The sequence below is a fragment of the Arachis stenosperma genome, chromosome 2 (assembly GCF_014773155.1).
Source record: "Arachis stenosperma cultivar V10309 chromosome 2, arast.V10309.gnm1.PFL2, whole genome shotgun sequence".
NCBI classification, from domain to species: domain Eukaryota; kingdom Viridiplantae; phylum Streptophyta; class Magnoliopsida; order Fabales; family Fabaceae; genus Arachis; species Arachis stenosperma.
In genome coordinates, this window is record NC_080378.1 from 56,731,993 (window position 1) to 56,746,633 (window position 14,641).

General features: G+C 38.2%; 1 protein-coding gene across 1 annotated transcript; it reads left to right on the plus strand.

The window, feature by feature from the left end:
• The first annotated feature begins 6,007 nt into the window (after positions 1-6,007).
• LOC130962908 (uncharacterized) lies at positions 6,008-7,151 on the plus strand. The gene is made up of 3 exons (XM_057889063.1): positions 6,008-6,312; positions 6,475-7,016; positions 7,063-7,151. The coding sequence occupies exons 1-3, from the start codon at positions 6,008-6,010 to the stop codon at positions 7,149-7,151; spliced, it is 936 nt and encodes a 311-aa protein (XP_057745046.1).
• The last annotated feature ends 7,490 nt before the right edge of the window (positions 7,152-14,641 follow it).

A 14,641-nucleotide genomic window follows, 5' to 3' on the forward strand; every position in this document is an offset into this window, starting at 1 on the left:
TTGCCATGGAAAGGAGTAAGAAGGATTGGAAGAAGACAGTAGGAAAGCAGAGAGACGGAAGGGACAAAGCATCTTCATACGCTTATCTGAAGCTCTCACCAATGATATACATAAGTATCTCTATCCTTATCTTTATGTTTTATTCATATTTCACCTATAACCATTTGAGTCTGCCTGACTAAGATTTACAAGGTGACCATAGCTTGCTTCATGCCAACAATCTCCGTGGGATCGACCTTTACTCGCGTAAGGTTTATTACTTGGACGACCCAGTGCACTTGCTGGTTAGTTGTGCGAAGTTGTGTTTATGCCATGGTATTGAGCACCAAGTCTTTGGGGCCATTACTAGGGATTATTTGAGTTGTGAAAAGAAGTGATCACAATTTCGTGCACCAGAAAGCGTCATAGGACCCTCATCGCCATTGTTGCCATTATTTCCATTCTTTATTTGGTTTTCCAAGGCTTCGGCTATAGGGTTAGGATTATTCCCTATCACTTCAGTCATAGCATTTCATATTATGCCTCTACCTGGCCCGTGTCTGCGTCCACGAGTCTACATCTGGTCCCTTTGCACACCAAACAAGTGATATCAAGTTGATCATTCTCAATATCGCAAGTCTAGTACTTTAGGTCCCAAATGCATGCTCATGAACATTTATACCACATATATATCAGTTAGATATCCTCATGGTACATAGACACATATACAAAGAATGCACAGAAGCATAGTTAGTCCGTCCCTCAGGCTCTATAAAAACGAACTGCTCTGATACCATATTGTAATACCTTCACACAAAGTCTTATGCTTAAGTCATAAAGCTGAGGTGGTAAGGTATTACGACCTCTAAAAGTAAAAATATATATAATAACAATAATGAAAAAGAGATAATATACTAGGAGCCTTGAAAGATGGGTAAAATAAAATCGCAAAATTAAAAAGCGCAGCCCTTAGAAAATGTGGTTACTTGCGTGAGAAGAAAACTAAAGTTCAATAACATATATATACAGATGACATGAGTAGAGGGCCAATAGTACAAAATAACAAGCTCCTAACTCAGCCTGCGAAGCCAAGGCTGGCCGGAGATCATATACGTACACATATATACATAATAATAACCCAAAAGAACATGTTCAAAACCCTAGTTCTCCTTAAAACCTCATTCCATACCAAATATTTCACAACCAAGGCATATCAATACTTAACCCCACACCTTCCATACATTTTACAACACACCACACCTAACATTCTCAATCATTCAATAACTCCTCACATATTCACATATATCTTCACAATTCCAAATCCAAGACAATAACAATTATACTCATATTTATACATAGCTCCCTTATCACACATATCAAATGTACATTTAACCCTTTTATTCAACAATTACCCACAATAAGTGCTTCACACCACTCTCATGAATGGCTCAACTCTTACATCAAGAATTTGCTAATTAATATCAAATATGCTAAGTCAACCTCCATCAAACTCAATTAAATTCATCATCAAGCACCAACACCATACTTGCAACAAAACCATCAATCACCACTCATTCTCAATATCATATATTAAATCCATCAAGGTTGCTAAACATTCATATACATGCACATTTCAATTTATCCTATAGTTCTCTAGCCTAAATTTTCAAAGGGCATTACATATTAAATACGCGAAACCTAAACCATACATTGGCCCTTTTTATTCACGTATTATCCAAAGCCAAACACAGTCCCACAACTCCAAAATCACCAAGCCTTGGTACCGATTCTTCACCAAGCCTCTAATGTCCACTATTCAAGTTCCAATATGTTTATTTATACACCCATTTCCATATATCATACTTACATACTTAAAATTCAGAATTCTACATATTAAAAACCAAAAATTAGTTATGTAACAACCTCAATTTTCGTGTACGTTAGATCTTTTTTGAAAATACAGATTTCTCCAGAAGATCAGTAAGGGGAGAACTTATGCTATATCATCAAGTATCTCAATCCTCATTGTCATTATGTCATCTTTAAGATAGAACTTTTCTGAGGCAAGCTTGATAACGTAGTCATGAAGAACCCAGTTTTTGAACCGTATCGGTTAGGAGTTTTGATTCTGTTTTTCGTAAATAGTCTCAGTTTGACGAACCGGACTCGATTCATGAGAGAAGAGAGATAATAGGATAATATTATCATTATATTAGTAATAGAAGCTTCTTGAATGATATTATAAGGTTACCTGGTCAGTTTTAGTTAAAAATAGAAAATCGGTTTAACCGGGTTCACAGTTTACTGGTGCAGCTTAACACCAGCACTCTCTGATGATTTTAGCAATGCTAAGGGATCATCATACATGATATATTCTCATATTAAATATGTTACTATTTTCTTTTATGCTAGTAGCTCAGAAAAGAATTTTTAGAGATGTTTTTACGTGTGTTCCGATACACCTAATTTTAGTAGTTATACACCTGAGATATTTTAATATTATTTTAATCCACCTTCAAACCAACCAATCAAAACTCACACTACACTCCCAAGACACTCCAAGGCTGTCTCATTTCTTCATTTTGGCCGAAAATAACAAGAGAGAAAAGAGAGAAACTTTCATGAACACTTAATCTTCAAATCTTGATTTCTTCTGAACTAAAATTCAAATCAAAATTCTGATTTCACCAAAATGATCCTCTCTTCTTCCTCGACATAACCATATAACATATTAAGGCTGGAAATAAGGTGAGATGGCTGTCTCCCTCCCTCTTCAATTCGGTTTTCAATGAAAACCATGCAAAACATGTGTTTTCTTGATGTTTTTACTTAGGAATCATGCTTAACTTGACTTGAGGGCCAAGAAACGTGAATTTACAGCAAGTATAAGGTTAGAAATCACTTCCTAACATGCTGAGTGAGATTTGGTTAGTTGAGAATTTTTGGATTTAAAGTTGTTTTTGATGTGATTTAGGAGGAAAAAGTGCTTAAGGACCACCTGAAAGTCTAACCGAATTAGGAGCAGCAAAACCAGGTAGGGTTTGATGAAATTAATCTTGATTGATTGTGTTTGAGTTGTGTGATTATGATATGGTTTGTCTGTGCCTGAAATTGATTGTTTATATGAGTGATTCTTGATGAAATTTTGGTGAAATTTTGATGAAATTTGATTATATTCAAGCTATGAATGCATGTTCTTGTGGCTGCTGGAATTTCGAACCCTAACCTTTAAATTGGGGTTCAATTTGAGTTAAAATCATGTGGAAAAGATGGGGTTTTAGTGGCATGGAATTTATTATGAATTTTGGTAAAATCAGTTGCTGAAAAGATTAAAAAACGGGTAAAAACAGAGAAAGAATCTAAAGAATTTATGAAGAACATGAAGAACACTTTGAATGTGGTGAAGAACAATAAATAACACCTTTTTGATCCATAAAAGGGCAAGGAAGTAATTATTTTGGTGTTTGGGGGGTAATTTAGTAATTTCTGCAAGTTAGGGTGGTTAAAGTAGAAATATTAAAAGTTACGGGTGATAAAAAGTGAATTTTTAAAGGTTAAAAGTTAGAGTAGGGTAATTTTCGAAAATTTAATGATAAAATAATAAATAATAATAAAATATTAAATAATAATATTTAATTAAAAATAATATTTTAATAAAAATAATAAAATAATGCGAAAAAGATAGTTTTCTGTAAAAGCTTTAGAAAGACAACTTTAAGTGCAGAATCTCATGATTACCTTCATAAAACACTTAGGGAGTGGTAAGAACATATTAGTGAAGCAAAGATAAAGGAAAGATAAAAAGCTAAAGAAAAGATAAGAATCAAAGAAAAGTTTGTAAAGTTTTAATGACAGAAAAATAGACAGAGATCAGTGAATGAACTAGGGAAACATAGTTAGTTCTTGAGTTTCGACTAGGGTTAGGTATAATATGAAAAGTTAAATTGTTTCAGTATAGACTAAATGAACCTATGCTTGGAACATAGTAACTATTCAAACCGAAATTTACATAAGCTTTAAATACATATGTTAAGCAAAGAAATCAGAGCATAGTAAAGAAACACAGAGAACAGAGTAACCAGAGAAGAATAAAGGGATACAAAGAAAAGAGTAATCAGAGCAAAGTAAAAAGACAAAGAGAAAAGAGTAATGTGATCAAGAGAAATAATTTGAGTTAAGATGTTGTAAAAGTAAAAGCTGTAGTGTTTGTATAGCATGATTGAACAGAGAAAGAAAGAGGTAATGCATAAGAATGTGAAAGTGATGATGAATAATGAGAATGTTAATGAATGATGATAATGAGAATGATTTTGTAAGAATCTACTGTAGAGAGGCAGTCAGATAGATGGTGGTACGACCACTGAGAACGCTTTCCTGGGATACCTTGCTATAATGCTTTGCTATAAGACAGAGGTTACTTACAGAGGTATCGAGATTAGTGTGCTCCTGTAAAACAGAGGTTGCTTGCAGTGAGTGTGTTGTTACTCCTGTAAGACAGAGGTTGCTTACAGTGAGTGTGTTGTGCTCCTGTAAGACAGAAGTTGCTTATAGTGAGTGTGTTGGGTGTATATCGGCTAATAAGTGCCTCCATGCAAGATAAAGGTTGCTTGTAGTGGTTACCCTGCAGGACAATGGTTGCTTGCAGTGGATATTGCCAACAGGAAAGCCTTATCTAGACAGAGGTTACTAGGTAACATCGGGAACGGGTATGTAACCGACAGATGAGCTCATTACCTGCACTAGGGCTAGACATGCATCATATTTGATTGCGCATTTCCTCTGTTATGATTGTTGTTTGAATGTATGCCTTCTTTGTTTTCATTCTATTCTCTGTGTCTCTATTTTGTTTTCTTGTATTCTTTTTTTGTGTTTTGCTTTTTGTTTTCTCTATTTTCTCTATTTATCTGTTTCTTCTGTTTGGTGCTTCTCTATATTATGCTATTAATCTGCTAAACAACACAAAATTAATGAACGCAACTAATAACCCCAGCCCTACTAAGAACACTCCAGTTCTTACCCCTTCTCTCTCCCTTCCCCCTTCAGATGGAAGCATGAGTACCCTTCGGTAGTTTGCTAATGACTGTTCTGCAAAGAAGATTCCGCTCTAGGTAGTCTTCTGAGTCTAGAGTGAACTCTATTACCTGTTTATATGTATATACTGTGAGGCCAGCCAACGTATGCACCCTGCTTATCTACAAACTTTAGCCTAAGTCCTCCGTACGATGTTACTGTTATGTGGCCACTCGATGAAGTACTTGAGAGACGCTCTTTGATGACATATGATCGTTCAGAGGAGTAGTAGATGACCTTCCACCTTCTGATGACATTCCACCTGACTTGAGTTTTGAAAACCTAGAACGTACTTTCCCTCGCTTTAGTAGTTTAGAGTGACTAGGTGAATATAGAGTCTAGGCTAGCCTGGGTGCCAACTTAGGGACTTCTTAAATAGGCCAGGACCTGGGATGTTGTATGTATATATATGTATATAGTTATTATCTAGCTATGTCTATGGGTGTTCTAACTAAAAGTCTATACTCTAATAAAGGCTGGATCACCGAATATTGTCAACTGCTTGTGATGTATTTTTGTGTGGTTGTTTATAAATGTTTTATATATTATGAGTTGTGAATTGATTATGAATGATACTGTTTGTTAATCCCAAAGTTTTTAAAAAAAGTGCCTCGTAAAATAACTACGCTTTTAACAACGAATCAGGCTCATATAATAAATAATAGATAATAATTAGGTAGACAAGTTGGTAGCGCTCAGTTTCTAGTATGATCATGACGTACTAGAAATTGGGTCATTACAATTTGGTATCAGAGCAGTTCGTTCCCAGTAGAGCATGGGGAGTGGACTAACTATGCTTCATTGCATACTCTATTGTATGTCTCATGCTTATACGATATCTCAATGATATGTGTTGCATGATTGTTTCTGTGTTTTCATTTTGGGAATGTTCACATTTAACATGAGGTATTGAGACTGATCACCTTAATAACAATTGTTTAGTGTGAACAAGACTACAATGAGACCACGGAGACTGAGTGCGTGGGAAGGAACCCCTAATGATAACCAAGAGAGAGGACAGGAAACCTTTATGGCTACGATGAACATTGTAGCTGAGGCAGTGCGTGAGGCTGCGATGGCTGCTGCTAGGGCTGTTGAGTGTCTCGGAGTGAGAAATGAAAATGGAAACCAAAACGGAGAGGATAATGGAAACAACGAGGTTGATCCAGCGCATCTTGATAAACCCATGACCCTTGGTACTTTTCCGAAAGTGAATCCACCTAAGTTCAAAGGTACACTCGTTGCGACTGATGCTGACAACAGGTTCCGAGGCATCAAGTGATCACTACGAGCACAATATGTTTTGGAAGGCCAACATCTAGAGTTTTCTACTTATATGCTTGAAGGAGAGGCTGAGTACTGGTGGCAGGGGATATAACAACTGCTGCAATAGAATGAAGCTGACATTCCTTGGGATTCCTTTAGAGATGAATTCTATAAGAAGTATTTTCCAAGAGCAGCACGTGATGCCAAGGAGATAGAGCTTATGCAGCTGAAGCAAGGGGATATGACTATTGCTGAGTATGCCCGTAAGTTCGATGACTTGTGCCGTTTCTCTAATATTTGTCAAGGGAACCCAGCAGACTTTATGGAATGGAAGTGTTTGAAGTTTGAAGGAGGACTCCGTGAAGAACTGATGAATTTTGTTGTTCCGCTAGAGATAAGAAATTTTGCTGAACTGGTGAATAAAAGTAAACTAGTGGAAGAATGTTCGAAGAAGGTGGCAATAGCTCGAGCGAATCGTAAGGAAGCCTCAAGAAGAGACTTTATTCATGATATAGCCCTTGAAGGTCGTAACTTTAAGGCCAATGGTCAGTTCCAGCGCCAAAATGAAAATCAACGGAATGGTAACTTTTTCGCTCGTTACAATGGCAACCACAACAACTATAATTTGGGAGAGGAAGAAGGAGGTCAACCTCAGCAAACTCAGGATATTTCAGTCTGCTCAAGGTGTGGGAAGGATCATGGTAATAGAGATTGTAGATATGGGACACACACTTGTTTTTCTTGCAGAAATTATGGACATATATCGAGGAATTGCCCAAAAAGGTTTGTTCGAGATCCAGCTAGGCCACAATGACAAGGAAGGGTTTATACCGTAACTGCTAGCAACACTAATGCATTTAGTTCTTCCACTCGAGGTGAGTACCACACTATGCTTTTGTTTGTGCTAGATAATAGTATAACTTCTTATGCGCATGTTAAATTTCGAGGACAAAATTTTCTTTTAGGAGGGTAGAATGTAACAACCCCGATTTTTGTGTATGTGAGATCTTTTTTGAAAATACGGATTTCTCCAGAAGATCAGTAAGGGGAGAACTTCTGCTATATCATCAAGTATCTCAATCTTCATTGTCATTATGTCATCTTTAAGATGGAACCTTTTTTGAGGCAAGCTCGATAACGTAGTCATGAAGAACCCAGTTTTTGAACTGTATCGGTTAGGAGTTTTGATTCTGTTTTTCGTAAATAGTCTCAGTTTGACGAACCGGACTCTATTCATGAGAGAAGGGAGATAAAAGGATAATATTATCATTATATTAGTATTATAAGATTCTTGAATGATATTATAAGGTTACCTGGTCAGTTTTAGTTAAAAACAGAAAATCGGTTTAACCAGGTTCACAATTTACTGGTGTAGCTTAACACTAGCACTCTCTGATGATTTTAGCAATGCTAAGGCCTCATCATACATGATCTATTCTAATATTAAATATGTTACTATTGTCTTTTATGCTAGTAGCTCAGAAAAGAATTTTTAGAGATGTTTTTACGTGTGTTCCGATATACATAGTTTTAGTAGTTATACACCTGAGATATTTTAATATTATTTTAATCCACCTTCAAGCCAACCAATCAAAACTCACGCTACATAATGACAAGTCATCATATACCCATTTTTCAAGCTAATTTCACTTGTTTTGTTAGCATTTATGCACTTTCTTGTATCCTAAGTAAGTGATTTGGAGTGAAAATGCATAACTTCTTTAAATCAAGCAACCACCCTGAAATTAATGTTAAATCATGAGGTTTAAGCTAATTTTAATTGAATTTTAATTGATTTATAAGCCTCTTGAATTTAGTGATACTTGGAGTGGTTGTTTTGATTTATTATAGGTGAAGAAAAGAAAAGAAAAGGAAAAGCGTGGCCTAAGAAGTGTAGCCCAAGGAAAGGAAAGTGTGGCAAAAGAGAGAAGAAGCGTGCCGCATGCAAAGGGGGAGGCAACATTGCCCTCCACAAGGGCACACTGCCCTCTAGGAGGGCAACATAAGAGAACCAAGAAGAGAAGGCAACTCTGCCCTGCCCACTACAAGGGCAGAGCACAAAATGTGCCTTGGAACCAAGAGGAAGAGAACCTTGCCCTGCCCTCCACAAGGGCAGTATCGGGCTCACCAAGGGAGAAATTCAAAGGAAAAATGTCACCCATGCATGCCACAAGAATCGAACACGGAACAAGGAAGAAGCAAGGAACTAAGGTTGAGTGCCGTGCCAAGAAACCAAGGAAATTAATGAAGCGTGTGCGTCCGCCCAGGTTCGAACACGGGAATGCATTTTGGAAACACTGCCCTGCCCTCCGCGAGGGCAGGGCAGCATTTGGTTGGTGCACAAATCTGGCGCACCACACACATTTCTGACGCACCAAATCCCTCCCCTGGCAGCACCAGCGCGCACCACAGCGATCCTGGCAGCACCAATTTTTTCTGCCCTGCCCTCCGCGAGGGCAGGGCAGCATCTTATGCACCAAGGAAAATTCTGGCGCACCAATTCTTGATTCTGGCAGCACCAAGCACGCACCGTGGCAATTCTGGCGCACCAAATTTTTCCTGCCCTGCCCTCGGCGCGGGCAGGGTAGCGTTTCGCGCATCAAGCTCGATCAAGGCCGCACCAACAACGCACCAAACTCCAAATCCTGCCCTGCCCTCCACAAGGGCAGGGCAGCCTCCTGGGAGCAACTTTTCATGGGCCGAAAATTCAAATTAAAACCCCATTTTAATTCATTTCTTCACCAATTCAAAAGCCCATCCAAATCCAAAAATCCAAGAATAGAAAGTGTATAAATAGGAGTTAGTTTGATGTAATTAGGACCTTTACTTTGAGCTTTAAACTTTTGACTTTTATTTTTGAAGCTTTTGAATACTCTTGGTGACTCCACCGAGATTTCAGAGAATTGGGGAGGAGAATTGATCTCTCTTCTTCCTCATTCTTGCTTGAGCACTTCTAATCTTCTGTTTCTGAGTTTTGGGTGTGAGAAATTGAGGAAATTCTGTCTCAATTCCCATTCAAACTCTCTTTAACTCTTTTCTGCATAATTTAATTCAATTTAAATTTCCTTTACTGCTTCCTCTTCTAATTCTTGTCAATTGCTTTGTTAACTTGGATCTAGGAAGGCAAATAGAGATCTAGGCTCTGCTACCTAGTCTCTTGAGACCTGAGACCCAATTTTGCTTTTGGTTCTTCTGTTAACCTTGCTGCACTTTAATTTCCTATTCTGTTTGAATTTCTGTTTTATCTAAATTCATCTTCTACTTAATTGATTGCTGCAATTTACTTCTTCTTTGTTTAGATCCTGCAATCCCATTCCTCAATTCCCTTTTATATTCAAGCAATTTACATTCCTTGCCATTTAAGTTACTACAATTTACATTTCTTGCACTTTAAGTTTCAGTCATTTAGTTTCTTGTTCTTTAAGATTCAGTCCATTTTACCTTCCTGTTCTTTAATTTACTGCAAATTCCCCTCTCCCTTTACATTTACTGTCATTTACTTCCTGCTAAACACAAATCACTCAACCAATACTTGATTCGCTTGACTAAATCAACCACTAAACTAAAATTGCTCAATCCTTCAATCCCTGTGGGATCGACCTCACTCATGTGAGTTATTATTACTTGATGCGACCCGGTACACTTGCCGGTGAGTTTTGTGTTGGATCGTTTTCCACACATCAAATTTTTGGCGCCGTTGCCGGGGATTGAAATAGATTGACAATGATTAAGTGAAGTGGAGGTCTAGATTAAGCATTTTTTTTTTTGTTATTCTAATTCTTACTAACACACTAACTGTTTGAATTTTTGCTTAAACTAACTAAAACCTCATTCTAGCAATAGATTGAAGTTTTATTAATTTTCTGGGTCTGTGTGTTTATTGTTGTGTGTTTGTATGTCAGGTACAGGAAGATCTTCCCCTATCCTCTCTGAAATTGATCAAAGAACTCTTCGGAGAATAAGAAGAGCCGAAAGAGGGAAGAACGTTGTTGGAGAAGAAGAATCTGAGGAGGAATTCCAAGAAATGGAAGGAGATACTAATCAACCAGGAGAAGGAGCCAACAATAATCAACAACAGAGAAGAGTCTTGGCTTCATACACATTTGCAAATGCTAGGCATTGTGGGAGTAGCATTCTTCCTCCCAATGTCAATGCAAACAATTTTGAACTCAAGCCACAACTCATCACTCTGGTTCAAAATAATTGTTCTCTTGGAGGAGGGCCTTTGGAGGATCCAAATCAACATTTGTCTACTTTCTTGAGAATCTGTGACACAGTGAAAACAAATGGTGTACCCCCTGATAGCTACAAGTTGTTGCTCTTCCCATTTTCTCTCAGAGACAAAGCCACTCAATGGCTAGAGACCTTTCCAAAAGAAAGCATCAACACTTGGGATGACTTGGTGAGCAAGTTCCTTGCCAAATTTTATCCCCCTCAAAGAATCCTAAGATTGAAGACTGAGGTTCAAACGTTCACTCAAATGGAGGCTGAAAACTTATATGAAGCATGGGAAAGATATAAGGCTCTATTGAGGAAATGTCCACCAAAGATGTTCACTGAATGGGATAAGTTACAAAATTTCTATGAAGGACTCACTCTTAAAGCTCAAGAAGATCTTGATCACTCTGCCGGAGGCTCTTTACAGCTCATGAAAACCACAGAGGAAGCTCGAAACCTCATTGATATGGTGGCCAACAGCCAATATTTCTTTGCTCATCAAAGACAACGCCAACCATCACAGAGAAGAGGAGTAATAGAGTTGGAAGGAGTTGATTCAATTCTAGCTCAGAACAAGATGATGCAGCAGCAGATTCAATAACAATTTGAGCAAATGGCTAAGAGAATTGATGGCTTGCAAGTGGCAGCAGTGAGCACCACAAGCCAATCTCCAACCACTTGGATGCAAAGTGAAGAAACTCAAGAAGAGCAACAGCAAGAGCAAGTCCAATACATGCACAACCAAAATCCTGGAACAAATGAAGTTTATGGAGATACTTACAATCCATCTTGGAAGAACCATCCCAACCTCAGATGGGGAGACAACCATAATCAAAACCAACAACCATGGCAAAGAAACACAAGTCAGAACAATTGGAAAAACACAAACAACCCCCAGCCAAACACTAGTCAAAATACATACAGAAAACCACAAAACAACTACCCCAATTCTAACCAATACCCACCCAATAACCACCCAACTAACCAAAACACCTATCATCATCCATCAACACCCCAAAATCAACCCATCTCACAAGACTCACAGAGAATCACCAATCTAGAGCTGCTCATGGAGAAACTGATGAAGAACCAAGAATTGACAACAAAGAACCAAGAAGCCTCCATGAAGAACCTAGAGAGGCAGATTGGACAAATCTCCAAGAAGATTTCTGTTGAAAAACCATCAAGTTCACTACCTAGTGACACCATTCCCAACCCAAAGGAAGAATGCAAGGTCGTGCAACTAAGAAGCGGAAAAGTGTTAACAGATGGTAACCAAGGGTCAACCAAGCATAATGACACTGAGCCAACAAAGAATGATGAAGCCATCAACAAGGACATGATGACCAAGAATGTCCCAGAAAAACTCACAGAGGAAGACAACAAACCACAGAATTTGAAGAAAGGAAAGAAGATCCTGGAAGAACAAATTCCAAAACAACATCAAGTGGAGAAGAGCTCAACACCACCATTACCTTATCCACAGAGATTTCACAAGGAAACAAAAGATCAGCATTTCCACAAATTTCTTGAGACTTTTAAGAAGTTGGAGATTAACATACCCTTAGCTGAAGCATTGGAGCAAATGCCTTTATATGCCAAGTTCTTAAAGGAGCTCATTAACAAGAAGAGACAGTGGAATGAAAAAGAGACTGTAATGCTCAGTGAAGAATGCAGTGCACTCATTAAAAAGGGACTCCCTCCCAAGCTTGAAGACCCTGGAGGTTTCTTCTTACCATGCACTATTGGAAACCTATTCATTAACAAGGGGATGTGCGATCTAGGAGCAATCATAAATCTAATCCCATACTCTCTAGTGAAAAAGCTTGGCATAGAGAAGGTGAAACCAACACAGATGTCCTTGGAGTTGGTGGACCAATCAGTGGTAGATCCTAAAGGGCTTATTGAGAACCTTTTAGTTAAGGTTGACAAGTTCATCTATCCGGCAGATTTTGTGGTCCTGGATTCTTCAGAAAATGGAAATGACTCCATAATACTTGGTCGACCATTTTTGGCCACTGCTAGAGCCATTGTGGATATAGAGCAGGGAGAGTTAACCCTCAGGATGCATGAGGAGAGCATCAACCTGAAAGTCTTTCCAGAATTACAAAGGGATGAAGAAACAAGCAAAATGAGTGATGATCTCCTCCCAAAGCAATCAACTGACAAGGCAGCAGAACAGAAAAACAAACAGATGCAAGAAGAAAAAGGGATTCAAAAGGAAGCAGGGGTGATAAGCAAGAAGGAAGGTATCACAACTCAAGTCACTGTCAAGAAAGAAAGATCAACAAGAAAGAAAAAGATGAAGAGCAAGAAAAAGGCTCACAAAGGATGGAAGAACAAGAAAATCCCAACTGAAGGATTTTCTAAAGGTGATAAAGTGCAACTAGTATATCAACAGCAGGGAGCAGAATATTATTACACTGTCAACCAAATACTTTCTCTTGAGCACATTGAAATTGAGCATCAAGGCACAAAGAGAAAGCTGACAGTGAGAGGTGACAAGTTAAGACATCACCAACATCAACCACCCTAAAGGGAGTTCAATGTCAAGCTAATGACAATAAAAGAGCGCTTCATGGGAGGCAACCCATGGTTTAAGATTTCTGTCTTCTCTTTCATTTAATAAGCTATGATTCCTTTGAATATGATTTTGAATTTTCATGCCTGGTAAATGCATACATTGTTTTAAAGCACATGGCAAACTTCTAAGTTTGGTGTACCTTAAGGCACACCCAAGTTCATTGTTCAAAAAAGGGAATTATTCTTAGAACATATGCATAATTCTTTTGATAAAGCATGTGACCAAATACTAAGTTTGGTGTCTGCATGTGCAACAATATTTAGAAGATCATTTTCCAATCATGGACTCAAAACCATACAGACAAGGGATCATACATAAATTTTTTTTAAATGCATCAATTGTGAGAATGGCTTGCATTGTTAAGCCATCCCCTCAATAAAAGATAAGTTTGGTGTTCACCAACTTTTAGCATTTTATTTAGGGACATAATTGGTAACAAAAAAATTTTAAATAACTAATAAACAAAACAAAACAATTCTTTTGATACAAGTTAATTGCCAACGGCCATATTGATGATCTAAGGCTAGCTATCTTGATTCTTGCAGGAGAAAAAGATTAAGATAAAAGCTAGGAAAGGTCACGGCTAGGAGAAGCTATGTGAGGGAGGTCACATGTGCCTAGGAGAACGCGCTCATGGGGAAGCAGAATTTGTTTGCATGCATGCACCCTTGGACACCTAAATGCATGCAGCCAATGGGAAGAGGATCCTCGTCAAGCCTCAACCATGCATGCAGACCGTCCATTCCATGAGTCCTTTAGATGAACAACTCAATCTCAACCCTTCATGAGCACTAACGGTTCCTTCTTCATTCATTCATTGTGGTTTTGTTGAGAACCTTGAAGATATGGCCTATTAATAGCCGTTGCACCAAACGGTTTACACACTCATTCAATCCACCCTCATATGAGAATCATAATCCTCTTTGTTCCTAAAACCAACATCATCTCCTTGTCTCACAACAAAACCGAACCAAAACTCTTCCCAAACACAACACAAACTTCTTCTTTTCTCACTTCTTCTTTCCTTTCACCTCAACCTCAATGGCCTCCTCAAGTTCAAAAAGAAGGCCGGGAAAAGAACCTATGGTAGTCGAACCTCCATCCTTTGATGCAACTAAGTTTAGATCCCAATTCCATGAAGGGAGATATCATAGGTTCATGGAGGCAAAGAATGTCATCTATGAGAAAGGTCTTGATTTAAGGGAAGGAGAATACCCCATCATGAGACAAATTACTAGAGAAAGAAGGTGGGAACTCTTGTGTGCTCCTCTAACTGACATCAGTGCAGTTATGATTAGGGAGTTCTATGAAAATGCTGTGAAGGAAAACAAAGATAGTGCTCCTTACACAAGTTATGTCAGAGGAGTTGAAGTGAGCTTCAGTCCAGCAGCCATCACAAGAGCCCTCAAGTTGAGAACCATAACCTATGCAGAGCCTAGTTATGAGGCTAGATTGCAAATGGAAAATAATCCTGATGAGATATTGCAGGGGTTATGTGTGGAAAATACTGATTGGGAAAGAGAT